At 47.9% G+C, this 27,640-nt stretch overlaps 1 protein-coding gene across 3 annotated transcripts in view; it reads left to right on the top strand.

Moving 5' to 3' along the window:
- Nucleotides 1–26,334, top strand: part of TACR1 (tachykinin receptor 1) — a 148,540-nt gene extending 122,206 nt beyond the window's left edge. For 2 of the 3 annotated variants that reach the window (XM_044261497.1, XM_044261495.1), the window contains 3 exons: nt 22,087–22,237; nt 23,550–23,746; nt 25,234–26,059. In XM_044261497.1, the coding sequence (XP_044117432.1) occupies nt 22,087–22,237; nt 23,550–23,746; nt 25,234–25,525 (640 nt within the window). In that variant the 3' untranslated portion in view covers nt 25,526–26,059. Of the gene's footprint in view, nt 1–22,086; nt 22,238–23,549; nt 23,747–25,233 lie in introns of all 3 variants that reach the window. The other variant, XM_044261496.1, reaches the window with a different exon arrangement.
- The last annotated feature ends 1,306 nt before the right edge of the window (nt 26,335–27,640 follow it).

Raw genomic sequence — 27,640 nt, 5'->3', positions numbered from 1 at the left:
ATATTCCTAATTTTTGCCTTAATGTCTATTTGTCTGATGTTCACATAGTGCCTCTTGCTTGGAATGTTTCCTTCTGTTCTTTATCTTTCATCTTTCTGTGTTCTTATGTTTTGTGTATATCTTTTATAAAGAACATTTAGTTGGATTCATTGTCATTACAGTTGTTTTTAAAATATAATCGTACCATCCCAGCTTTTTAACCAGTGAATTTAGTCTCTTTATATTTATCATGATCATTGACATATTTTTATTTATTTCTACCTTTTTATTTTCCTAGGACATTTATTATATATATATTTTTTGGTTTTGCCAAAGAATGTATATAACCCATACATAAGTAAAGGGACATGTTAATAATTGAACATGAGAATCTGGCACACGTCTTGTACACTAGAGCGTTAGTAAGCCACAGAAACTCTCTTGGCTTCCCTCTCATTCCTAAACAACAGACTGCTTAGTTTTGCTTGATTTTCACCTTTCTAGAAATGGTGTCTTACTTCATGTAGTTCTCATGATTAGTTTAAAATTTTTGTTTAATATTTCATCTCTGAGATTCATCTGTTATCATTTGTGGCTGGGGTTCAGCAGTGTTAACCGCTGCATATTATTCCGTGTGTAAGTACTCCATAATTTATTTATCCACCCTTTTACTTGTTGTCACTTTGGAGGTTACTGATGTGGTTTTTTTTTTTTTAGATTTTTTTTTTTTTAGATTTTTTATTTATTTATTTGACAGACAGAGATCACAAGCAGGCAGAGAGGCAGGCAGAGAAGAGAGGAGGAAGCAAGCTCCCCGCTGAGCAGAGAGCCCGATGTGGGGCTCGATCCCAGGACCCTGAGATCATGACCTGAACTGAAGGCAGCGGCTTAACCCACTGAGCCACCCAGGTGCCCCTGGAGGTTACTGATGTTTTGCAGCTGAAAACATTTTTATGTATGATTCCCGAGTTCCAAGTGAAGGGTTTCTCTAGGGCACATATCTTAAAGTGAAATTAACTTGGGTTTGTACATGTTCAACTTTGTAAGATAATGTCTTTAAGATCATCATTTTTCAAAGTGAGTGTACCAACGTCCACACCCACCAGCAGTGAGTAAGAGTTCCTATTGTTCTATGTCCTTGCTAACACTTGGTGTTGTCAGACTTCTTTATTTTTGCCTCTCTAGTAAATGTGAAATGCTATCTTGTTGTGGTCTTAATTGGCATTTTCCTGAGGAAGGAGATGACTGTTTCAAGAGGAGGGAGAGTTCAGCTGCAGAGAATGCTGTTTCCAGCTGTAATGGTCTATTGAGTCACCCCTCTCCAAAGTGTCTGCCACTTAATATGAGACAATGTCTACACACAAAGGAATGGATTTTTTTTTTAATATTTTACTTATTTACCTAACAAACAGAGACCACAAGTAGGCAGAGAGGCAGGCAGAGAGAGAGAAAGGGAAGCAGGCTCGCTGCTGAGCAGAGAGCCCGACACACAGCTCAATCCTATGACCCCGAGATCATGACCCGAGCCAAAGGCAGAGGCTTTAACCCACTGAGCCACCCAGGCACCCCAGGAATGGATCTTGAGTAGTGTCTAATCAGACCAGTGAGAGAGGGGACATCTAGGAAAAGGAGTCGGCTCACAGGACCCCGCATATAGGATGACCAACCATTCTGATTTGTCTGGAACTGATGGGTTTCCTTGGATTCAGGACTTTCTGCTTTAAAACCAGAAAAATCTCAGGCAAACTGAGACGAGCTCCTCACCTACCCACACTACACAACTTATGTCCTCCAATCCTAGTAGTCCTAACACATTTTATTCCATGCAAGAAGCCTAATTCTCATGCGTACACACACCTAAAGCAGGCCTGGCCTCTCTATGGCAGATGGCGGCAGACAGCCTACAATCTGAAGCCGCCCTCTCACCTAAAAACACCCCCCTAGTGGCCCATCCCTGTTCTTAGAGAATAAGGTGAATAAAAGAATTTTATTTCACTTTAAAAGAAAAGTCTGGATCACATTGAATTTTAAGCCATTTTCCCAAAAAATCCCTATTTCCCCAGTCTGGGGAAATCTGCCAATCTGGCCAATCTGCTGGGAGAATCAGCCACATGCGATAGAGCCACGTTATGTGGACACGCAGTCCACGCTGTGCCTCCCCTACAAGGCCTGGGTACACCCACGAGCTCCTGGTAGCTGCCTGTGCCTCATAGCAGACTGACTAGGGCTCTTGCTGGAGGTGGCGTTTCAGGGAACAAAGACCACAGGAACCCTCCAATGTCAGTTTTTCCCCCCTCGAAGCAAGTTCTGACAGCACTAGTCCACACTGGTATCAATGGTTTCTTACCTTGCAGATAAACGTGGTGCCTCTTGTGAGCTGGGCTGCCATTTAGCAGGAGCTTGGTAAAGAGTGTAACATGATAAATGGTTACCAAAAAATAACTAATTAGTAATACAAATTCTAACAGGTGTGGCTTATCTCAGACACTTAATGTGCCATATTATTCTAAGTCACTTTTTGTTCGGGCAGGGCCCAGCATGGGGAGAGGCCACAACAGCTGTCCTTTATTTACTTTAGGCATTGTGAAGTTGCCTTCGGGTGCAAAGCCCTTGCGTAGGAAAGGGCTTCCCAGCTGGGCTGAGGGGAAGCTGTTCTGTCATTGCCTCACCCTGCCTGGCAGAACAGTCCTTCGGGTGGGCTTGGGAACCTCGCTTTGTTTGGCCTGTGTCTTTTGGTCCTATACGAGCCTGTGGTAAAGGAATCCACCCAGAATCCCGCTAAATGACCAGATGAGTGAGTGTCTCAGGAAGTGGCAGGGGATGTCCTTCTCTCTCCTCCTATTTCCCCTCGAGCGGTCTCCAGACACAGGAGCCTGTATCAGCCCACCCTCCCCACAGACTGACAGCCCCCTCCTCCCAGATGATTTGCGGCAGGGACCACAGCCAAGGTCCCTGGCAAATCTGTCTCTGGGGAGGAATTTGGACGGCTGCCCTACATGAGACTTCCATTAGGATTGACACGGTTTTAAGCTGGTGACTTTGGGTTCCCTCAAAACAGGTGGGCGTCCACCTGACTCTGGGCAAGGAGGGCCCCAGGGGCACCCTCATCTGTGAGCAACCACCACGCCCTCATCCTTCAGTCCCTCTTGTCTCTTTCTGCCTCTGTGCCCTTCGTCCCATTTAGTAACTGGGCTCACACCAGTTGCCTCTCTGGCCGGCAACACCACCACGTGCAATCCCTGGTCCCACACACCTCATAGGTGGTGGTCAGGCAGAAGATGCAGCCACCAAGCCTGGTGACCCACCTCAGTCAGTCACCACCCCCCTCACCCCTCTTTCTCCTTCCCTCAGAAATAAAGTCACCCTCTTAGACTTGCCCTGGGAGTTTGCACACACCGAGGATGCGGGAGCTGTCTGCCAGCTGTCAGCAGCCGGTCAGCAGCCGGTCAGGGGCACCCAGGAGCGGGGCAGTGCTGCGGTGGGGAGCCAGGAGGTGGAAATGGCATGGACGGGCAGCAGCTTGTCATTGGAGACAATGACACACACAGACGGCCTTGAGCAAAGGCCAGATTCTCAGCGGTTTCCAAACACCCTGTTCACATGCCAGCACCTACTGAAGTTGTCTCTGTTGATGTAGTGAGGTTTTTTAATTCAAAGGCCTGCCTTCTATGTTGAAATGATGCCCTTACATCTTTCTATTGTTAAAAATATAATTTACTGAATACAGTGATGATGACAGTCGTCACTAGCTTAGCTGAGTGTCCTTTGTTTTAGCTTAGGTTAGCTTTCCTTAGGTTAGTATTTGTAATGTCCTTACTTGATACAACGAGACTGAAGGGAAAAAAAACCTACATCAGTCCCCAAGTTTTGTTTACCCCCAAGTTTTCTGTGAAGTGGAGAAGTCTGTGACCACAGAGCTTGAGGACTTGGGCAAAAGCTTCCTGAAGTCGACCTTACCTTGTGAACCATCTTCAGGGCATCGGCCGTGCTCCAGGCACTCGGAAGCTCGGGGTGAGCGTGTCCCCACCCCCGACACATCCTCACTGTGGTGGGGAGTGTACCTGCCTTTCGGCCTCTCCGGGTCTGCTGTCAGGAGGCCCTGCTCAGCAAGCAGCACCCCCCCACACAACTGGTGCCCCATCAGATGATGTGACCTGCAGTCTGCTAATTTGGCAGCACTGAAAATCAGTCTGCCTCGAATCTTTCTCCTGGAGAACGGCTTACAGACCAGGATGGTTAGCCTGCACATGCCTTTGAGGCTGTGCCTGCCGACAGAGGAGGGGCCTGGGCCCCATGGGGCCAGCCCCTACACTGGAGAGAGCTCCCTAAGGTGAATGCCCTTTGGGGGTCCCTGGGAGCCAGCTGGCCGACCAGCTGACCCCAGAGACACCTATATGTGCCACGGACACCCACTGTCTCTCAAACCACAGCCAAGGTCCCTGGCAAATCTGTCTCTGGGGAGGAATTTGGACGTCTGCCCTACATGAGACTTCAATTAGGATTAACCAGTTTTAAGCCGGTGACTTTGGGTTCCCTCCTAGAGTGCTGTTATCCTCACATGTGGGTGGGGCCACCTGCCTGAGACACCTGCCTGAGGCACTTGTTCAAATTCATGTCCTAGGCCCTCCCTCTAAATCTCCAGGGGAGGGCCCAGGAATCATTTTTTAAAAACATGTCCATGGTGATTTTTTTTTTACACAATCTGAGAACAACAACCATAGAGATGAAAGACAGCAAATGAGTGATCATGTGGTGGGCAAAGCCTCTCATCTTTCTCCTTCTAGACCCAGGAAGCCACCTTCTTTCTTATCTTTAAAAATGATTTTTGTTGTTATTGTCCGGTTGGCTCTGACTTGTAGTCAGAGAGAGTCTAGAATAAACCTGGGTTGTCCTAGTCAGTTTGGGCTTCTGCAACCGAAAACGTCACATGGGGGCTCTGCAACAAGGAACATATATTTATCACGTTCTAAAGCCTGGGAAGTCCAAGATCAAGGTATTGGCCGATGCAGCTGCTGGTGAGAACCTTCATCCTGACTTACGGAGGGCTGCCTTCTTGCTTTATCCACACATGACGGGGACAGTGATCGTCTTCTTGTATCTCCTCTTACAAAAAGTCACTAATCCTGTCACGAGGGCTCCATCCTCATCATCTAATTACCTCAGAAAGGCCCCACCTCGTGGGACCATCCCGTTGGGGGTGAGGGTTTCAACATGTGAACCGGGGGACACGAACATTCAGTCCATGGCAGGGGCCTTGCTGGAGAGTCATAGTGAAAAGCAAAAAGGTTTTGAGGGTGGACCCTTACTGGTCCTCTTCCCACTCCTGATTTTCTGGGACTGCAGAGAGAGGAAAACAAGGAATGACCTCCTCCACCCACCTGTCCATGGTTCCCCAAGGGGACAGTGGTTCCCTCAAGGTTCTGCTTTTCACTGCCATGTTCAGCAGAACACAAAAACCACCCGTGTGACCAGGCCAGCCAGGAGGGGTTAGGTGAGGGTCGTCACAGTGAGGAAGGACATGGAATGGGATAGAAATGCTCAAGAGTCTCTTAACCCTTCAAGGCTTCACTTACTCCCAGTTAGTGTACCCTGTGGTACCCTGGGGCCTCTTGGGACCCCATTTTCACAGTGTGAAAGCAGAACAGTAGAGTGGAAAAAGAGAAAAAGATCGATTAAAATCCCAGCTCACACCACATGCTAGTACCCTGACATCAGTCAACGTCAAATCTAATTGCAAACCTGACAGGATAAAACCCCACCTGAAGAGAATCGGTGTGGGCATTAAACAGGGTCATGCGTGATGACTTGCTGGCTTGCAGCTGGGGCTCAATTAAGGGTAGCTCCAAAACTGTGTGGACCAAGGCTTTGCTCTCAACGTGTTCCGGCCTCCCTGGCCTCCCCTCCCCAGCCTCAGCATTCCCACCTCATATTCTTCCATTTCCTCCGCTCCCACACCTGGCATCTCCCAGGAATGGTAGCGAAAGTCAGGGAGCCAGGACACGTATGGCCATCTTCAGTTGTGTGTGGCCGTCTTCACCCATGCCACCAACGACCTTCCAGGTGAGGGGCCTTGAGGAAGGGTAGGACTGCGCTTGGTGTCACCGGGGAGAGCATCCCAGTAGCATAAATGAGACCACGGTGCTGGGCTGCACTGCTTTCCCTGGTGATGGCGGGAACTCAGCCCCTTCTCTTGGCAGTGCGATGATGAAGGGGTCAGCAGATTTTATGAGCCCAGGTAGTAAATATTTCAGGCTTTGCAAGACCTACAGTCTCTGCCACAGCTCTACCCCTCTGCTGCCGCAGCCCAAAAGCCGTCGCCGACACACTCAAATGAATGGGCATGGCTGTGTTCCAAGAAAATGTTATTTATGGTCCCTGAAATTTGAATTTCATGTCATTTTCACATGACATGAAATAGCCTTCTTTTGATTTTTTTTTTTAACCATTTATAAAGGTAAAAATGATTCTTAGCTCACAAACCCTGTGCACACAGGTAGTGACCCGACTTGACCTGTGAGCATAGCTTGTGGCTCCTGCTGTGAAGGGCTGCAGCGTGGGCCCCGTAGCTTCAGGGGACCCAGGTCCACGTCCGACCACTCCTCCCCACGACCACTACTCCCCAGATGCTCAGCTATGCGGGAGCTGCCTCTCTGTGTCTCAGCTTCCCAGCCTGCAGAGTGGCGATAAAGCTGGGGGCGCGTGTCTCCTCTGGCCGCTGGGAGGAAAGTCTGGAACCCACGAAACTCTTCCAAGGCACAGAGGAGCACCCGAGTGCAGAGCACAGGTGTGGTTGGAACAAACTTGAGACTCAGGGTCGTCAGATTTAGGGTCTAGTTTGAGATCTCTGCGTGATCTTTGGAGGGAAATTCCTTAGTTGTATGTAAAGTTGGAATGATTTTGTTCACTCTGGGTGGGGGTGGGGCATTGGTTGAGAGAAGGGGAGAGGATAGGTGGAGGGGTGAGAAAATGACAAAATAAATACGGCTGCACTTGGAAAAGTGCACTTGCACTTGGAAAAGCTTTGTAGCACCCAGGCCCCAGATCTCGGTTTCTAATTTTGTTCTCCAACAAAAGGAACCGACACACACACATACACACGCAAACACTGTTGGAAGCAAGAGACATTGCGGGGGGCGGGGGGAGAGGGGGAGATGCAGGAATTAGAAGAGCTCCCAATGGCTAAAGCTGGGTCAGTTAGAGCAAAAAACTAAAGTAGTATTGGATTATAACTGAAAGTATATGATACATATACATGGGTCCATATGGACATAAAGGATTGAATAAATTAGTAAATGAGGAAGAAGAGACAAATGTTCTATTTGTCCACATTATCCCATGCAGAAAAATTCCGAATTAAGTAGCTACTCCACTGTTAAGGAGGGGAAGTAGAACTCCTTGCTCCTTAAGTGTGGGCAGTGCTTGGTGACTTTCTTCCAAGGAGCACAGTGTGGAAAGGGGCATGGAAGAGCTGTCGCCTGGAGGAACCTGACAAATGCCTCCTCAGGTGACCCAAGTGAACACCAACAGCCATAAGCCATGTTGAGGGCACGTGCCCTTGATCTTCTGTGATGAGAATGGTACCATCCTTTTTCCCAAGCCAATGCTGTTCTCTACAACCTAGAACTCCCGGGCCGCTTGCTCAGACTCTGTCAGGCAGAACCTCCTCATGCACCCCTGAGGGCACCGTTCACACAACTGTCTGCAAATGGGTCCCGGGTTTGTTCCGGTGCCATGGCACATAAGTGCTTTGCAGTCTTTGTGCCTGAGTGTTATCATCTGTAAACAAAGATTACTGAACAGTAATTATTATCGCCTAGAGGCCCGTCCGTACTAGCATCTGTCTGGCCCCTGTCAGTACTGAAAGGGGCTGTTCAGTTACATGTACACTCTTTACGCCATGTTCTACCTGGGCCCCCTTTGAACCACGATTGTCACATTTTGGAAAACCATTTTTAACCAAGATGCCATCTCTCTGGAGCCCCTTTCCTTCCCAAACACAGCGAACGTGTGAGGCTGCAGGACTGGGCCAGAGGCAGGGCCCCGGGAATGCCCTCGCCCTCAGCGCCTGCTCCCCTTGCCACCCCCCACCCCTGCCCCTTCTGTCTGCGGACCACAGCCTGACTGTGCCTGGCCTCTCCATCCAACCTCTGCCTCCTGACGGCTGACTGGGTGTGTCTGCTGCCTGGGCTGCTTGCCAAACACTAGTTGATTATGCTGCAGTGAAGGTGTTTTGAAGATGTGATTAACACGAACAAGGAAGGGACCTGAAGCAAAGCAGACCATCCCCCACAAGGTGGGTGAGCTTCACGGTCAGGGGCAGGGCTTCAGATCAAAAGCCCAGCGCTCCTGGAGAGGGAACGACTCTGCTCCAAGCCTGTGGCATGGACCCTTGCATTTCCAACCAGAAGGCCTTCAAGTATGGGCCCGGCACCCTACAGACGGAGGCCAGGCCCCTGTCTCCCAGCCTTCTCTTGGTTCCTCCAGTGTGCCCAGCTCATTCCAACTCAGGAGATCGTGCCTGCCCTGGTCTCTGCGTGGGCCTTCCAGCCCGCACCCTTATATGGCTGCCTCAGCCTTCCGGGCAGCCCACCAGATAGTCCTTGGCGTGTGGGGGTCCTCGTGTTCTCCATCACCACCCCCACTGGTTTCCTTACGCAGCTAACACATGCATGGTTTTATATCTGTTTGTTCGTATATCTGTTTAGCATCTATCTTCCCCACTCGAAGCTTCTTGAGGGCAGGCACCGTGTCTTTTCCACTCACCAAGTATCCCTAGATTCTAGCACAAAGTCGGGAGCTCGTTACCAGTCGGATGGCTGAGTGAATGGAGCCCAGCAGCAAGGGCACGGCTCCTTCCACACGTTCCTCCCCCATGACTGAAGGTGCTGCCTCGACACAGGGCTGGCCTCCAACCCAAATGGGTGACTTTGTTAACAATATCCATACACGCAACCCTTACGAAGCCGAAGTTGGTATGACCCAGCACCTAAGCAGAGTCAAGTTCAGGAAGCCTCGTTTAATAGGTAAAAGTACTGAAAACAGGAACTCTATTAAAATGTAGCCAAAACAGCTGTCCCCAGCAATAACCACCAACAATTCTTTGTCTTTTCTGACCTCCTGTTCCCATTACCCATCTCTGCTTCCCTCTGGCCCTCCCCAGTCGGAGCCTCCCTCCGACATCCATCCACACAGACTTTCTGTCTCTATGGCATAGCTCAGCTCACCTTTTATTCCAGCAATAAAGACCCCCCCCCTTTTTGTTTATAAGAGGAAAAGACTTCATAAAAGATGGTGCAGAAATTACTAGATTCTCTTTGGCCAGCTTGGAGAGGCATGAGAATCTGTCAAAACGCCCACATTAAAAATGTTTGTCCTCTCACATACGACTCACAGCAGACTTCAAATTGATTAATGTAGTCTCCTTGAATATTTCTTGTGAGACAAATAAATTGCATTGCTCAGTTTGTTAACGGAAACTAGAAGTTGGCGGCCTGCGTGGCTCATGTTGTGGTGGTCTATTGTCTATGCTAAGAGACTTTTGGCTGAGGAGCAGAAAGTAGGGTGTTTGTCTTTCCCACATATTTCAGCCAACCGGGAGCCTCTTTGGGCTCAGGGGTCAAGGCAGGAAAAGGCACTGCAAATGCAAGAATGAATTCAGTTGTACACTGGAAGCTAAGACTTGGCCACATTCCAAGTCACCCATGAAGACGAAACTGAATGCCAGGGCTGATGTTTTAAGCTATGCTATTTTTCAATAAATTACCTGTCATTTTGAAACACTGTGGATAATGTTTGTGTTTGATGTATGTGCTGTTCATTCTTAGAAAACTGTGGTTTCCCGCTCTGAGTGACATTTATCCATTCTTCTTCTGAGCTCATCGGAGCAGAAAGAGGAAGAAAAAAAAAAAAAAATCAAGGACTGAAATGGGAGAACAGATCTGTTTTCTATTCCCATTTCAACCCTGAGTGACTTGAACAAGGCAATTACCTTCTCTGTGTCTTAATTTTTCCATTTAAAATGGGGTTAACAATCTCGGTCTCTTACCCCAAGTCCCAGAGGTAATGACACGAAGTCAAATCCACTTTGCTGAAACAACTTTACAATGAAACTGCTGCACCCAGGAAACGTGAGACTTCTGCCTCTTTTACAGACAAAGAGCTGTTGACATGGTTCCACGCTTGATGCGAGATTTCATCAGAAGATTCCACCCAAAGAAAAGGAAAATGGCCCCTAACTGGCCATCTGTTAGGAGGTGTTGTTGCTAAGATTTGCCTTGTGAAGAGGCATTACGTTGCAGGCGCAGCAAGAGAAGTGGGCACTCGTCATGAGCGCCAAGAGTCTGGGAACTTAGTCTAGACAGGGTGGGCAAGCTCTTGGGACTAGGATTGTTTTGATTATTGTTAAGTGTTCTTCAGATCCCACGGACTAGAGGGAGGGTAACCACCAACCAACACCCACATTTCTGGTGCAACTTCTATCAGGAAATGTTTACTGATATCAGTTGGCACCAACGGAAGCAGTTTTTAAACAATGCCCCACAAAAAAAAAAAAAAAAATCACAGTATTTTCAAACTTCGACAGAATGATCAAGAACCAGCATCCGTGCTGCTGCGAGAATCTGAGCCCTCCCCACTCAGCATTTGTTACAGGCTCCGCAGCCAGGGCAGAAGCTCATCCCAGATCGTTCCCTGGTGACTCACTCAGCAAGGAGGGTTCTGCTGCAGTGACAGTCTGCCAGCCTCAAGCAGAGCAGAGCACAATAGAGTTAACTATCTGGAGGGGGGTTGCGGGTGGGTGAGTTATATCAACAAAACATTTATCAGTGCTCACTGATCCTCAGGAAAAAAAAACATGTCACAGACAAATGCAGTCTTGTTCTCAGTGAGGTTGTAATAAACCAAGGAGCCTTGCAAAGCTCATGCTACATTGGTAAACACTGGACCAAAGTGCATCCTGGAAAATGGCCTCATGAGGGACTGGGGGTGAGGTGTGCAGGGTGCAATGAATGCAAGCGGATAAAATGCGTGCCGCGGTAACGCGGTGTTACGGGAAATGCTAGTAACCCAAGTGAACAGTTGATTGGTCCGTACGCCGGTTGCAGTTTGGCGCCACCTGGCGGTGATTGTCTTCTCAGCCCTACCATGGGGGTTCCTGGAAGAGCTCCAGGATTGGGTGGCGTCCTCCAGACAGAGAAGATTGAGCAGGGAACAGAGTACTCAGGGGCTTCATGTCTATCTCCCTGCCTCCTGAGGCAGTCTCCCTCTCCCCCACATCCCCTACCCCACCGAAGCAAGAACCTTCCCCCACCATGAGAACTCTGCGGACACCACGATCTCTGACCAGCCGCCTTGGTCCCACTCTGGAAATCAGCCCTCCTCCTTCATTTCCTCAAAGCCCCACTGACACAGAGCTGTTAGGTGGGGCATATTTTACAGAGCGTTAGAGGAGTGAGCGTTGAAATCAGAGAATTACGGCAGAAGACAGGATTGGACTTCCTTGAATTTACTCACAGCTACCCTATTCTTTGCCATCTGGTGAGCAGTTCTCACCACAGGCAAACTCTTGCTGGTGGTGCCCTTTCTCATGTCCCTTGCTTCTGGTCCTGGGGCTCAAGAACACTTTCTCTCTCTCTCTCTCTCATGCTTCCTTTCTCATCTTTCTCTTGCTTGTTCCTTGTACTTTTGATGTTCTTCCCCCTCCTCCCACCAGAGAGACAGGTTTTGCATTTTTTCTCCCTACTGCAAATAAAGCTTCCAGCCTATCTTTTCTTGTCCCCAACCACAATAAAGTCCTCAGCCAAACCAAGGGCCATATGATTTAGTCTCTCCTCTCAGCATTGGGAGTGTGCAGAAGCTTTGGAATTCAGGGTTTATTTTTTTCTTTGACATAGAAACCAGTGAAAATTTCAGGTAAGGGTATTATCTTCCCATCTCTACCCCATCCCCATTCTGCCCCTGAGCAAACTAGAAGGAGGAGCGGTGTGGGTGAGGGAGCTTAGTTTCTTTCTGCTGGAGTCCCTTGTTTACGTATCTCTTGTTAGAGCATTTCCAAACTCTGGAGCCATTCCTGGCAACACATCCTCTTTTGTTCCCTTCGGATGGGAGAGCTGACAAAGAAAAAATCTGAAACCAGGACATCGTGAGAGCCAGTGCAGGGATGGGGCTGGTGAATCTGCCATGCGACATCTTCTGGAAAGCTGAAAGCCTGGCTGCAAATAGCTGGAATTATCCCCTGACCCTCTACTTAAGAAATGTGAAGCTCTGGGGATATTTTATTTTGGAGAACTGAGTAAAAAAGTATGAGAGATGTACTGTCATGGAGAAAAGATATACTACAAAGCCACAAAAAATGAGTGTGGAGAGGGCACCAGATAGAAGAAAGATAGACCAAGGAAACAGAGCAAACGTCTCAAACAGAGCCAAGGAATCATTAAAGAAAACAATGTGGAGTTTTTTGGTCATAATACTCGCCCAAATAAATCCCTGATGGACTGAAGAGTTACAACGCAGATAATCAAACAAATGAATTCGAAGACAGTGGGAGCAAATACTTTCATGATTTCAGTATTGGAAAGGCAATTCTAAGTATAGTATGATAGAAGCTACAAAGAGTTCTCGCAAATTAGTAAGGACCGTATGAATACTCCACTGTAAAATCAAGCCAATTTATACAAGCAGTCAGTTCAGAAAAGAAGAAACGACAATGACAAAAAGCATAATTATAAAATTTCGATGTATAGTGAATCAAGAATATTAAAAGCAAACTATCATATTGTCAAAGACTAGAAGACTTACTAATGCCTGGTGTTGCTGTGCAGGGAAAATGGAAGGCCCAGAGGCCACAGGGGCTGTAAACTGGCAGATATTTTCTGTAGAGTGACAATATATAGCAAACCTTTAAGAACACCTTAACTTAGTTCTGGTGAGTTACTCCTTGGGGAATAAGCATGAGAACAAAGGCATGGATTGAGGATGTTAATTATAGTATCAGTTAAATATCAAAGCACAGTAAATAACCCAAATGTCCCAGTATCTCTATAAAATGGGGCATCATCACACCCATCAGAAACATTGTTATAAAAATATATTTACTGATATAAGAGGATTGTGACACAGTGTTATTTTTGAAGTAATATAAAATACACTTGTGTATGCATAAATCTGAGTGTGCCTGTGCGTATAAGAATAGGAAGATGTTAGTCATTTTTATTTAAATTTATTTCAAGATCATAGATTATAGGGACTTCTAAAGTTTTTCTTTTTTTTTTTTTTCAAGATTTTTAAATTTTCCGATGGAGAGAGGGCATGCGCACATGAATGGGGAAGGAGCAGAGGGAGAGAATCCTTGAGCAGACTCCCCACCAAGCACAGACCCCACGAGATCCTAACCTGAGCTGAAACCAAGAGCTAGACGCTTAACCTTAACAGACTGAGCCACCCAGGCACCCCTTAAAGGTTTTCTTTTAACCCTTGCCTGTATATTCAAATCCACAATAAATATAAAGTGCTTGTAACAAGAAAACTGTTGATTAAAAAATAAAGACGTAGGAAATGCTCAGGCCTCCAGGCTTGGTGCCTGCAGGACGGGCATTCAGGCAGATGCCAGACACATTCCTGAAGAGGGTACCCTCAGGAGAACCTCCCGCTGATGGGGGACGGAGCAGGTGAGGGTTCTAACATCCCTCCGAGCCTGAGATGCTCTCTTTCTACGAAACATTTCCCTGGTGCCACTTCTGCAAGAGTGATTAAAGAGGGACACCGCTGGGCTCTGCCTCCAAGGACCACAGTATCTAATGAAGCAGATAAAATATAAAAAGTTGCCTGGAGAACACATCAAAATTCTGACATGTGTGGTTTGGATAGTGACTGCAGAAGAGATGGGCTTGATCTCCTGTCTTGTTCACTGGCAGGAGCTGAGCGACTCTCTCCAGGAGGCAGGCCCATTCCGCGGTAGGAATTTTGTGAATTCAGTGAATTCACTTGAGCATCTGCTTTGATTGGTCAAAGCACATCCTAAAAGAGGTTGACTTAGGGGCCTTTCTGCCCCGAGCTGATGGCTGGACGCGGTCGATGGAGGTTGGATCCTAGCCCCTCTCTGAAGATCAGAGAGCAGGTCATGTGCTCACATAACTGTGACCCAGAGGAGATTGGTCACAAACAGGGGAGGATTCTCGGGCGCTTCAGTATCCCCTGCCTGGTCCAGCAACACACAGATGGCATCTTTTGGCTGCTGCCCTCCTCTCCCTTTCATGACCCAACATTTTAGGAATGGAATCTCCACCTACTGCCCCCACGTCCTCACTCCCATCAGCCTGCCCACCTGCTCTAGCCTTTGCTGACCACCCTGAAAACACCGATTCTGCTCTTGACCTCCTATTTCCAAAACAACAGAGCAAGTTCCACTGTCCTCATCCCACCCCCTGCCCTCCCAATGTCCCTCCCCCCAGACAGGCTCCACCAGCAACTGGACTCTCCCCTCCCCACTCTCCTCTCCCTCCTTTTTCCCTCCTTCCCTGGGCTCACTCCCACTCTCCTCTCCCCCCAGGTTCCCCTCATCTTCTCAGGCTTTTGGGACACCCAAGAGCTCCAAATCGAATCTCCATGCAGGTGCTTCATCCTAGCTCCAGCCAGAGCCAGATGTCCAGCTGCCTGCCTGAAGGTCAGCATGTCCAGGTGTCCACTTGCTGACCTCCCCCAGCAAGCCCGATCCTCCTTCACGGTCCTCATACCAGTAACACTTGGCCTCACTCTCCCCCATTCACCCAGGCCAGAAATTAGCTAAATTGTGCCATTGGCTGCCAAGCCTACGAGCCACAGCACCCTTGGAGCCTTCCCCCACCCCCCAGGCTGCCATGGCTCTAGCTCAGGCCATAGTCACCCTCCAGCCTGGATCCCTGCCCAGCTTCCTAAAGGCTGGTGCCTCTAGCCATTAGGATGGAGGCCTGCCTCCATCAGAGCACAAGCAACTGATCATGTCACTCCCTGTCTAAAACCATCTCGTGGTTTCCCATCACCTTTAGAATACATTATAAACTTTTCAGCCTGTCATAAAATGCCCTTCATGATTTGGCCTCTGTCTACCTTTCTGGACAAGTCTCCTGATACGTCCCCCAGGGGCTACATTCCGTTTGGCCTGAATCACAGCACACCGTGCCAAGATCCTCTGTCAGTGCCTTTGCCCTTGCTGCTGTTCTCCCTCCCTGAGGTGCTCACCTCCTGCTGATATATTGGGGTGTGGCCCAGCACACCTCCTCCAGGAAGCTTCCGTGATTGGCTTAGTTGAGAGTCTCACTTCTGCATTCCCATTCCTCTCCATGCACTTAGTAACAAAATACCTGCAGTATTCTGGGTAATTTTTTAAATTTTTATGTATGTATCTATTCTTTACATCTTGTATATATTTATAAAGGCCTCTGACACCTCTTTCAGTGTCTCTACTCCACTTGAAGAGGTCATTACACAGGTCACTTCCTGTGTCACACTCCTTGGTGCTCCTCTGTGTTCCCCGCAGACTGAGCTCCCTGTGATGAGGCCCAAGCCTTGGACACTTCACACAGGCCCAGGCATATAGTAGGTGCAGAATAAACACTTGCAAAATTTATAAATTAGTAGATTTTCATTTCCATCTGCCTCCAAGAGGGCTGCGAGGGGCTTTGGCATTTGGTCTAGTATCTAGAAGTGAAAGTGAACCAAGACATATATGGCATTTTCTTTCTTTTACTACAAAGAAACCACTTATCTGCACAGAAGACAATTCTTTGGAAGGAGAGTCAAGCAGGCAGCTAGCACCGTGCTCTAAGAAGCAACAGTCTGAGGGCTGCAGGAGGAAGAACAGGAGGGGATCACTCAGCTTGTGTCCAACGAGGGGTGGCCCCACAAGTCCGGGATGCAAAGAGGGCTCTGGGGACAGCCACGCTCCCGGTCACCTCAAGTTTGCAGGACCATCCCAGGAGGCGGACTCAGCGTGTTGCCCGTGACCTGGGATGGGGTAGTGAACGCTACTGGCCCCAGGTTCTCAGTGTGAGGAACTGCATAGGTCCCAGCTGCCAGCAGCAGGAGGCTCAGCGACAATGACTCTCAGCCCCAGCTGCGAGGAGAATCACAGGGGAGCTTCTGAAACTCCCGATGCCCAGGCAGCCCTCAGGCTAGGCTTCAGTCGGAAGCTGAGCGTGGGAGCCACACCCTGGAATTTTCCAGCACTCCCTCGGTGACTCCAATGTGCAGCCACGAGGGAGAGCCATACGCTTCAAACTTGAACTTGCACATGAACCCCCAGGGAGTCTTGTTAAAATACCCATTCTGATTTGACGTTCCAGGGTGGGGCAGGAGAGTCTGTATCTCTCACAAGCCCCAAGTATCGCTGATGGGGCTGGCTTTACAGCTAGTGAGTGACGCGTCACAGGGGTATTCAAGAAGTCTGTGGCTGATTACCTGGTATGGAAAATGTGGAGAGGGTAATGCATTGGGTAGGAGTTAGGATGACAGCAGTGCTCATCAGCCTTTCTGTTACAGCTGAGGTCTCCCACCACCACCTCCAAACAGCACCGTCCACAGAAAGTCACACATAAACCCAGCAAAGCAGAGTTGTTCGTTAGAGTGAAAACACACACCCCAGAGCCTTTCTTCCTCCCACCTCGGAGCACCTAGAGCCTCCATGAAGTGCATTAGAAGATGCTCTGGATAGTATTTAATATACCCGTGTATCTGATTTCAAAGGCTAGGGATTATTTCAGAGACCGGAACTGTTGGTGCTTGAACAACGAGGGGACTCCAGATAGTGAGACATCAGTAGACCTGGATTAGTGAGCAGTAAGGCATGAAGGATGGGCGAATCTGCAGGATTTGGGGTGACACGGTCTGTATTCAGCAAGTTTATACTGTAAAATGTGCTGCTTAGAGGGTTGACCAGGAGGGAACGAAGACGTGATGTTTGCGTGCACCTACCTTCTGCATACCAGTGAGGCCACCAGCAGAAGGTAATGATCAGAATCCGTGCTCATATCTCATCAAGCAGGAAGGCAGCCAAGCCATCCTTGCTGTCACAGCCTCTTGCTATCACTCCCAGTCCTCTCTCTGAATCGCCTCTGATGCATCCCTGACCCCTCTTCTCTTCTCCCAAGGCATATATTAATTCTGAGAGCTGATAAAACCCTGCCTGGCAGGAACCATGGGACTATTGGAGTTGAAAGCCAAGCAATAGCACAGAGCCACACATAATAGGATTACACAAGGTTCCATAGGCCCGCTCCCTAAAATAATGATTTTGGCAAAAAAAAAAAAATTTTGCAAGACAGGATTATCTCCAATTAACTACAAGGTATGATAAAATTTCTCCAAGAAAGTGTCAAGATGGGACAAATGTATTTATTTTCATATTTTCTACTGATGGAGTTTCATTTATTTGACTGAGAGCCATTTAGAAATTTTGATAACTGAGACATTGTTTAAATTGAGTGTTTGCAATTTCTACGTAAAAGTGGCTTATCTTGGGTGCCTGGGTGGCTCAGTCATTAAGCCTCTGCCTTCGACTCAGGTCGTGATCCCAGAGTCCTGGGATCGAGCCCCGTATCAGGCTCCCTGCTCAGTGGGAAGCCTGCTTCTCCCTCTCCCACCCACCCCCGTTTGTGTTCCCTCTCTCACTGTGTCTCTCTCTGTCAACTAAATAAATAAAATCTTAAAAAAAAATAAAATAGATACATAAAAGGGGTTTATCTGAACAAGATTTAGGGGGATGCATTTAAACTCTGATCCTTCCAAGAGGCAAACCTACGGGTTGGTTTGGGTTTTTTTGGTTTTTGTTTTTTTTTTAAAGATTTTATTTATTTATTTGACAGAGAGAAATCACAAGTAGATGGAGAGGCAGGCAGAGAGAGAGGGAAGCAGGCTCCCTGCTGAGCAGAGAGCCCGATGCGGGACTCGATCCCAGGACCCTGAGATCATGACCTGAGCCGAAGGCAGTGGCTTAACCCACTGAGCCACCCAGGTGCCCTGGGTTTTTTTTTATGATTTTGGAGAGGGAGGTTGTTGAGGGGTTCCTGGAGGGAGCAGAAGATTGTGCTTCAGGAGATCTAAGACCCCAGCTCCACTAGAATGTTCTTAATGGAATTTTTAAATTAAATTTATTGCGATAAAATATTTTTAACATAAAATTTACTACTGTACATTCACGGTGTTGTTGCAACCATCACCACAATCCATTTCCAGAACTTTTCCATTATCCCAGATTCTGTACCTATTATCCCATCCCCTCCTCTCAGCCCCTGGCAACCTCTATTCCACTTTCTGTCTTTATGAATGTGCCTATTCCAGATATTTAGTGGAATCATATACTGTTTGTCCTCTTGTGTCTGGTTTACTCATTTATCATGATGTTTGCAAGTTTCATCCATGTTGTAGCAGGCATCAGAAGTTCATTCCTTTTCATGGCTGAATAATATTCCACCATCAAGTATATACCACATTTGGTTTATCCATTCAACTTTTGAGGGTCCATCTGGGTTATTTCCACCTTTGGGCTATGGTGAATAGTGCTGCTAGGAACCTTGGTGCACAAGCATCTTGAGTAGATGCTTTCCTGCTTCCAAACCATCTGGGTATATATCTAGAAGTGGAATAGCTGGGTCATATTTCTATGTTATTCTTCATTATTCCTGTTCCAGAATGGGCATATTAGTGCTCTACCTGATTATAATACTTTTTAACTGAAATTAAGTCCATACTTTTTGTTGTTTACAAATAAATAAGAAAGCCACTTTTCCTTCTTTAAAAAGAAAGAAAGAAAGAAAGAGAAAGGAAGGAAGGAAGAAAGGGAAGGAGGGAGAGAGAGAGAAAGAAAAAGAGGCTGGGGGCTCCTAGGTTGCTCAGTCAGTTATGGGTCCGACTCTTGATCTCAGCGCAGGTCTTGATCTCAGGGTTGTGAGTTCAAGCCCCGCATTGGGCTCCATGTTGGGCATGGAGCCTACTTGAGGAAAAATAAAAGTCTGATAAGTTATGTTTACTGATCCAGTTTAGTATTTTCCTAATGGTCTGATCGGATCTTTGATTTTCCAAAGGGCACTTTGTTTTAAAGTGCAAGTTTATTTTCTATTCAGGTATGGCAAGGCCAAAAGATGAGGACACGATTGCTATTGAAAAAGTAATTTATTACTCATAGTTCCCAGGACGCAGGGCCACAGGCAGAGAGAGAGCTTGGGGAGACTTCAGGAAAGACTTGATTGTGTGTTTCAGAGAAGGAACGGGTGAGGCAGGGTAAACAGGCTTAGAATTGGCTATTTTGAATCATTTCCATGGTTCGGCGCCCCTCACTGCCCAAGGTGGCCCTGGGGTGACCGTGGCAGCCGGAGAGCATCCCATGGCGTAAGAGCCCCTGAGAAAGCAGGTGGGGGGGGGAGGGGCGCTGGGTTGGCTAGGGTGTAGATGAAAGTCACACCAGCCTGAGTTATCTCTGGGAACCAGCTAGCACAAGGAGGGACTGTCCTTTCAGGTCAGCAAGGCCCAGACGTCAAAGCACCAGCTACAGAAACTAAGAAACATGGTTAACTCACACTTCACTGAAGTCATGAATCTCCAACAATGGGGTTCCAACAGGCTTGCAGACCTTGGACTTGAAACAGTGCTTCTCAGGGATAACCATGTGCCAGAATAACTTGGAGAATTTTCTCCACTGTGGTTTCCTGTTTCTACACTCAAGGCCAATTAAATGTGCGTCTCTGAGCACTGATCATTTTAAAAGCTCCCCTGGGGATACTCATGATTCCAGGCTTGAGAACCGTCGGTTTAGGGCAGTGTTTCTCAAAGTCAGAACCTGGACCAGCAGCAGCAGCATGGCCTGGGAATTTGTTATAAATGCAGATTCTCAGGGGGCGCCTGGGCGGCTCAGTTGGGGTAAGCGTCTGACTTTGGCTCAGGTCATGTTCTCAGGGTCCTGGGATCAAACCGCATGGCAGCCTCCCTGCTCAGTAGGAAGTCAGTTTGTCCCTCTCTCTCTGCTCCTCCCCCCTGCTCATGCACTCTCTCTCCCTCAAAATAAATAAAATCTTTAAAAAATAATAAATAAATAATACAATAAATGCAGATTCTCAGGCGCACCCCAGACCTGCTAAGTGGGAAAGTCTAGGTGTGGCGAAGCCCTTTGTGTTCAAACAAGCCATGCAGGTGATTCTGAAGCTGGCTCCAGTTTGGGACCCGGTGGTCCAGGGTAAGGAGCACAGGTGACGACTGCAGGATCCTCCCGTCCTGTCCCTCACCCAGTGCTCTGAGGCGCTGGCCCCACAAAGCTCAGCTAAGTGTTTTGCATGCCAACCAAGTGTCAGTCTGCAGGAAGGACTAGTGTTCCGAATAGCAGAAGCAGGTGCCTCCTGGAGGTTCCCAGGGTCTCCATACCCCCAAATCTCCAAGTGGCCTCTACAGCAAGTGGGAGAAGAGGTCGGGATCAGGTAGGAAACTCAGGGTGCGCTCTCTGCTCTGGTGGCTGGAGAACCCAGAGGCTCCCAGACGAGGTGACAATTGAGGGGCCCCCAAACAGCCTGATGAGACACAAAAGGGACACGCTCAGCACCCTGTGTTGCTGAGTCTAAGCTGTGTTACTTAAGAGTTCTCCAAGGGTCCTCAAGTTGCAAATTTTAATACTCAGAGGAGGCTGAATAAGTAGTAAAACTGTGCGGCAAAAAAGTGATTGAAAACATAGTACCGATATAGGACAGAAATGAAGTAAATTAAGTGAGTTTTCCTTATTGGGGAAAAAAATCAGAGAATAAGCATAAACAGAGTGGAAGAAAATACCATCGGGTGACTTTTCTCTAGTGACAAGAAGCTGGTTCTGGGGTCACAGTCCGGCCTTCTTATCCCAGCTCCTCTTTTTAGCAGCTGGGAATTTGGAAAATTTCATTCCTTTCTAAACTTCAGTTTCCTCGTCTACAAAATGGGATTATGATTGTAGCCTCCTAATCATTTGTTTTCGGGATCAAATAGGAACAGTGGTGGTTAAGTGCTTGGCATTGTGCTCCTCACTAAATAAAATCTAACTACCCTTTCTGCTATGAATACCATACATTATTATTAGCACAGTGATCTAGAGTGAATGCCCCAAAACACTGACAATTCCCACTGATTATTACTATCAGGAGACTGAACCTCTGTGTCAGACTCGTGTCAGGAGAAAGGGGTTACAACCAGCCAGACATATCAAGGACCCCTTGAGAAAAATATCCTTTCTCAAAATTCAAAAAAAAAAAAAATATATATATATGTATACATATGTGTATTATGTGTGTGTGTGTGTATATATATGTATATATATATATATATTTGAGTCTCCTATTTTGAAAGACGCTGCCTTAACAGAATAGGATAAGTTATGCTATTGTAACAAACCTCAAAATCTCAATAGTTTAACATGGCAAAGGTTTCTTTCCTGACCGTGTTTCAGTTAAACTCAAGTCAGCTGGTGTGTGGCCTGTGAGCTGTAACTCAGGGACCTGGGAAGCGTTCATCAGAGATAGGTTTTTAAGGGCCAGGCTTAGAAGTGGCTTATACTTTGTGGCTTTCACCCACTGATCCTAGTTGTAAAATAAATTTCATCTCTCTCCTCCAAGCTAATTATTCTCACACCTGGAAAGCCACTGGTCATGCAGAATGGGTGAGGAGAGCTCACCAACCCTCTAATGATTCTCGTCTGAATGTACAAGTTGGTCTACACTCCAGCACCAAAACTGAACCTAAATGTAATCTGACTGGTATAAACTGAGTGGTACGAACACTTCCTCCATTCCAGAGACTATACTTCTATTAACGCATCCTCAGGTTGCATTTTTTTGGAGGGAGAATGAAGGGAATATTGAACTTGCTATCAACTAAAATTGTCATGGGTATACAATGGATTCAGTTCCCTTTCATCAGTGTTTATTCTTCTCTTCAATCTCAACAGGAGTCTCAGTCATGGAGAGAGTTTCCTCTAGTTTACCCATTTTTGTGTCCCCCAACCATTCAGTCCAGGTGGCAAGCCTCCCTGGGTGTGCCTTGCCATCCGAATGCTAAGAAAGGGAGCTGCCAAGCCTTGACCGCCCCTGTCGTTTCTTAGACTGACGGCTCCCATGCTGCTTGCTGCAGGTACCACATCTGCGTGACTGTGCTGATCTACTTCCTTCCCCTGCTGGTGATTGGCTATGCGTACACTGTGGTGGGCATCACGCTGTGGGCCAGCGAGATCCCTGGGGACTCCTCAGACCGCTACCATGAGCAGGTCTCTGCCAAGCGCAAGGTAAGGGAAGAGCAAGCAGCCCCGACCCACCCTGGAGCGGGTGACAGACTGCCAGGCACTGAGCCCCAGAACCTCCACAGGCAAGAGACATCCCTGGGTCTGTGGAACAGTGGAGGGGTGGGCGGGATGTAGGGAGGTGGCGGGAAGAGGTCATTCTTCACTGTATTTGTAACCTGGGCCTGCCTGTACAGGCAGAAGCTATTTCCCTCTTGCCTTAAGCGTAAATGATGGGACACCTGGGTGGCTCAGTCAGTTAAGCATCTGCCTTCAGCTCAGGATCCCGGGGTCGTGGGATCGAATTCCGCATTGGAATTCCCCTTGCTCAGCGGGGAGCCTGCTTCTTCCTCTGCCTGCCGCCTCCCCTGCTTGTGCTCTCACTTTCTCTTTCTCTCTGGCAAATAAATAAATAAAAATCTTAAAAAAAAAAGAAAGAGTAACTGGCAACCTGTCAAGCTAGTAACATGCACACACACACACACACACACACACACTACGGTAACCACTGTTATTTGTTATTAATCCATCCAGATATTACAATGCACCTATAAGCCAAATAAATATATATTCTTTTCTTTGGTACACAATACATATTCTTTTTTTATATTCTTTTCCCCTCACTTCTTTTGCTTAATAGTGTCTATAAGATTTTTGAAAACCAATAAATCAAGGGTTTTCTCATTTTTTTCTCTTTTGTACTTCTTTACATAGTATTTCATTGTGTGGATGCTAGTTATTCTCTGAAGATTTCATGGCCGCTAAAAAGGAACAGGCTACATCCCCCCACTATTCATAAAAACCTCTGAAATCCCCTTTAGCCATCGGGTGCTTCCTAGCTGCAGCTTTCCAGATCCCTTCCTTCCCTCCCTTGCCCAGATACTGTCCTGGCCCTTCGCTCCCCTTCCTGCACCCCTGCTGCCTCCTGCCCCTTCCTGGATCTCTCCCCCAGAACCCTATTCCCCCGGGTCTGCCCTCCCTCGGCTCCAGTCCCCGCCCAGAAGGATGACATAACACAGAGATTCTCAAAGGTGAGTGCATCTCAAAATCATCTGAAGAGCTTGTCAGACACAGAAATCTGACTTTCACCCCCCCGGGTTTCTGAGTCTGTGAGTGCGCGATTGGGTCCCAGAATTCCCATTTCTGACAGGTTCCCATTTCTGACAGCGGGTCCTGGAATCATACTCTGAGAACTACTGACATAATCCAAGTCCCATGTAAAAATGGTCCTTGTGGTGAAGGGGCAGGAGGGCAGAGAGCATAGTGTGGAGAAGAGGCAGACGTGCTGCGGGTCTCACCCATCTCATGCTCTCGCCAGGTGGTCAAGATGATGATCATCGTGGTGTGCACCTTCGCCATCTGCTGGCTGCCCTTCCACGTCTTCTTCCTCCTGCCCTACATCAACCCCGACCTCTACCTGGAGAAGTTCATTCAGCAGGTCTACCTGGCGGTCATGTGGCTGGCCATGAGCTCCACCATGTACAACCCCATCATCTACTGCTGCCTCAACGACAGGTGAGGGCCTTGCTCCGCGCTCGCTCAGGGGCAGCAAGATCTGTCTCGGGAGCTCCTGAGCACCCAAGTGCCCAGCCTAACTGAGCAGAACCTCTGCGAGGCAAGAGGGAGCGGGAGGGACTATGGCAAAAAAATGACCACACTGCCCAATCCCTACTAGTTACCAACCCAGAGTGGTTGTTTTTTTTTTTTTTTTCCTTTTCCAAGAAGAACCAGAAATCCGTATTTTTGTGTGAGGTCTTCTGACCTTTGAACACTTGCAACTAAGGTTGTGGGGGTTTGGGGTGCACATTAAAACAAACCTCTGTGACGCATGCATATGAAGAGGTCTGTGGGCTGCAGCCAGTTCATAGCCTGGGAGTTTAGCCACTCAGCCCTATGGACCTACGCACAGTGGCTGTTATGTGCAGAGAGGGGGAGAAAGGGAGGCAGAGTCAGCACACACAGAAACACTGATGGCACCAGAGCGCCATTCTCCACAGAGCATCTTTTCCTTTCCCTAAGGTCTCTCACTTCTCTCTTCCCATCTACCCCATCACACAATTTGGGTAGCTTTCCCCAGTTTTTTCTGATAGTTTCAGCAGGACAGGGTAAGCAAAAGGCCCTGATTCAGGACTTGGCCACACCGGCCAGGAGAGCTGTCCTGGCAGAAGCAGCCAACCTTGGACAAGAAAGAGAAGGGGGAGCCCATCGGGAACGGTGGTCAGCAATAGGGAATTCGGGTTGATGTATAGAGTCCCCAACAGGCAGCTCAGTCCCTCAGATGGGAAAGGAGGAAGGGCCAGGAGGAGGAATGAAATGTTTGTCACAGTCTTTCTAGCTTTCTGTCATCAGCCTACAAAGTGCCTTCTGTGAATGAGACACTCAGGTGCTATGAATTTGGGGGCAGGATTCTCTTGAATGTGTCCAGATGCTCTCTGTTAAGTTAACGCACAGATTCACCTCCTTCAAAGAGCCTGATGACTTTGCCCAAGTGCTCTTGGGTTAAATATTAAATATCCCAGTATGTCTAAGTAAAGGCTGATTCTCCCAGTTTATCAAACAGGAACACTGAGGCACATGGAAGGGACGTGATTGAAGTAAGCCTCAGTCCACGAGCTCCTTGAGGGAAAGGAGTCCTAACGTATGGGTTTCCTGCCCGCTGATGAGCACAGCACCGAGCACAGAGCAAAGACTTGGGGAGCGCTTTTGTTAGTGTTGAGGAGATCCAGCGTGCGCCGAGGTACGGGGGATAGCAGCAGAGTTCTGGGGTCATCCTCAGTCAAAACAGGAATTTCACACGAGCCTGGGGTCTGGTCCTGAATTCTGCCTTCATGACTGGCCTTCAAATTGCTTTGGCCTCAATGTCTCTGGCTGTCAATATAAACCCAGTAAAAGAGAGTCATGCTCAGGTATGCGCATGTGTGCAAAAGCTGAGACAGTGGTGGGAATGTCCTCTGGGAGCAGGCTGTCCCCAAGGGTCACCTCTCCATCTGCTCTCTTGCCAGGTTCCGTCTGGGCTTCAAGCATGCCTTCCGGTGCTGCCCCTTTATCAGTGCCGGCGACTACGAGGGGCTCGAAATGAAATCCACCCGTTACCTCCAAACCCAGGGCAGCGTGTATAAGGTCAGCCGCCTGGAGACCACCGTCTCCACAGTGGTGGGGGCCCACGAGGAGGAGCTGGAGGATGGTCCAAAGGCCATACCCTCGTCCCAGGACCTGGCCTCCAATGGGTCCTCTCGCAGCGACTCCAAGACCATGACAGAGAGCTTCAGCTTCTACTCCAACATGCTCTCCTAGACCACAGGTCCTCAGCGGGGGCGGCCACCACCATCTGTGTCTTGCTTCAACTTCATGCATGGATAATGCCTATCTGATCTAGAAACCATCAAAACACCCTCACACTGGGTCTTGTAAAAAAAAAAAAAAAAGTTAGAATGTTTTAGGGAAAATGTCCCATCCTGAGTTAAAAAACAAAACCTGGATTCTTCTATGACTTTGTCATCTCCCACACTGTGTGACCCAAGGCAAATCACTGAACTTCTCTGGGCTTGTAAAATGGCAATGTTGGGCTTGATTTTCCCTGCAATCCATGCCATAATTCTAAAATTTTGTACGTGGGAGCTCATTCCAGGAGGAATCCTGTAGCACCTGGATTTGCCTGGAGCCCCTGTCTTACTTCAGTGAAGCTGTACACAGCCATGTGCACATTACCCTCCTTTCGCTGGTCTTCACAACAACCTCACATCAACCTTCTCTCGACAGGGTGAACGAAAGAAGGAACTACGTAAAATCCGAAGGAAAGATTTAACTCCGTCTTCTAAGCATCTGTGAAAAGGAAGCATGGATGCCTTCCTTTAGGCACCTCAATCTTTCAGTGCACAGAAACATCCTGAGATTGAAAAGCTCGGCTTCATCTGCATTATGTCCCTACGGGCTGTTCTGGGTGACCAGTATGACAGAATATGTCCACTCATGCTAGCTAAGGTCTGCTACAGACCAAGAATCGGGAGGCCTGGGCCACACTTAATCTATCTGAGCCTCTTTTGTTATCTATGAAACCATGGGGCTGAACAAGATAACCTAAGTATCCCTTTTAACATTCAATGGTTCGAGAATTGTATGAGTTTTTTGTTTGCTTCACCGAAAATTGGTGGTCTCAAAAAGAATCGGACTAACAAGTCCAGTGACTTAATACCCAGGTCCTGGAGAGTAGCAACTGCTAACATGTGTCACTATCCATAGCAAACGTTCTCTGATTTATCCTAAAACCACAAGTACTTTCCTTCTTCTGGAACATTTTGGCCTTTGACAGAGCAGAGGACTTCATGTCAAAGCCTGCCTCTCTCCATCAGAGGTTAACAGGCCAAGTCCTCCAGCTGGAGATGCCATCAAGGAAGAGAAGCATAGCAACTGTGCTGGCCTTTTGGGGTATCTTAGGGCAGGGACACTAATGTGGTCTGAGCTTTTAGTAGCACAAGCCATGTGCTCAATGTCCAATGAACATGGAGGCTGCCCTGGCAGCCCCACTTGTGGGAAGAGGCCACCTTATATCTTCCCTTCTGATTGTCTGAATCTTCCCTTCCTGCTGCCATGGCTTCACTGGCCGCCTATCTGTAAGGGGTGGGATGACCCACCCACCCACCCACCCACCCACAGGACAGTCTACCAGGAGCCATGAATTTAATCCTGCCTGTCCCACTAGAGCTTTGAGGAGTCCAGCAGGTGAGCACGCAGCTTCTTTCTGTCTCCTAGATTTGTGTTTTATCCCAAGATGTGGCTGAAAGCAGAAGTCTCAGGTACCATCCATGAATGTCCTTTTCGTGGTTTGAAGAATGGGTGCACCTGTGCTACATTTGTGGCATTGAGGGAGACCAATGCTGCCCACAGGCCTTATAGCCTTTCCCAGCCATGCAGGCTGGAACCCTCCCAGGGCATTGACAGGCCTGGGGAAGTTGTACAGCAGCAGAATAAGCCAGAACAACCCTAGAGCCGTATTCTGCAAAGCAGCATGATTAAATAAACGAAATAAAACCAGCTCAGTGCAGATAAATGAATGAAAGACATAATTTAAGGGCAAAAAAAAAATTTCAATGCCCAAAGCATTAGTCATAATTCCAATAAAGAATTGTACTGTGTGTGGATTATTCACTCCACAGGAGTATGGAACCAGAATGATTATGAGACATACCTAAGAAGAAAGTGTCAAGGAATTGAAAACATCCTTTCTATTGAAGAGGCAAGTGTTGAATTCAACAAGGATTTGCTGAGTACCTGCTCTGTACTTAGCTCTGAGCTGGGGACACAAAACTCCTCCCACTCTTGAGGAACCTACCAGACTGGCCCTGGCTAACTCTCCTGTCCTATTGGGTCCAGACTGCCCATCAGGCATGGAGGCAGCTGAGAAGCACGTTC

This window comes from Neovison vison, chromosome 8 (genome assembly GCF_020171115.1).
Source record: "Neovison vison isolate M4711 chromosome 8, ASM_NN_V1, whole genome shotgun sequence".
Classification (NCBI taxonomy): Eukaryota; Metazoa; Chordata; class Mammalia; order Carnivora; family Mustelidae; genus Neogale; species Neogale vison.
This window is presented reverse-complemented; position numbering and strand designations above follow the sequence as displayed.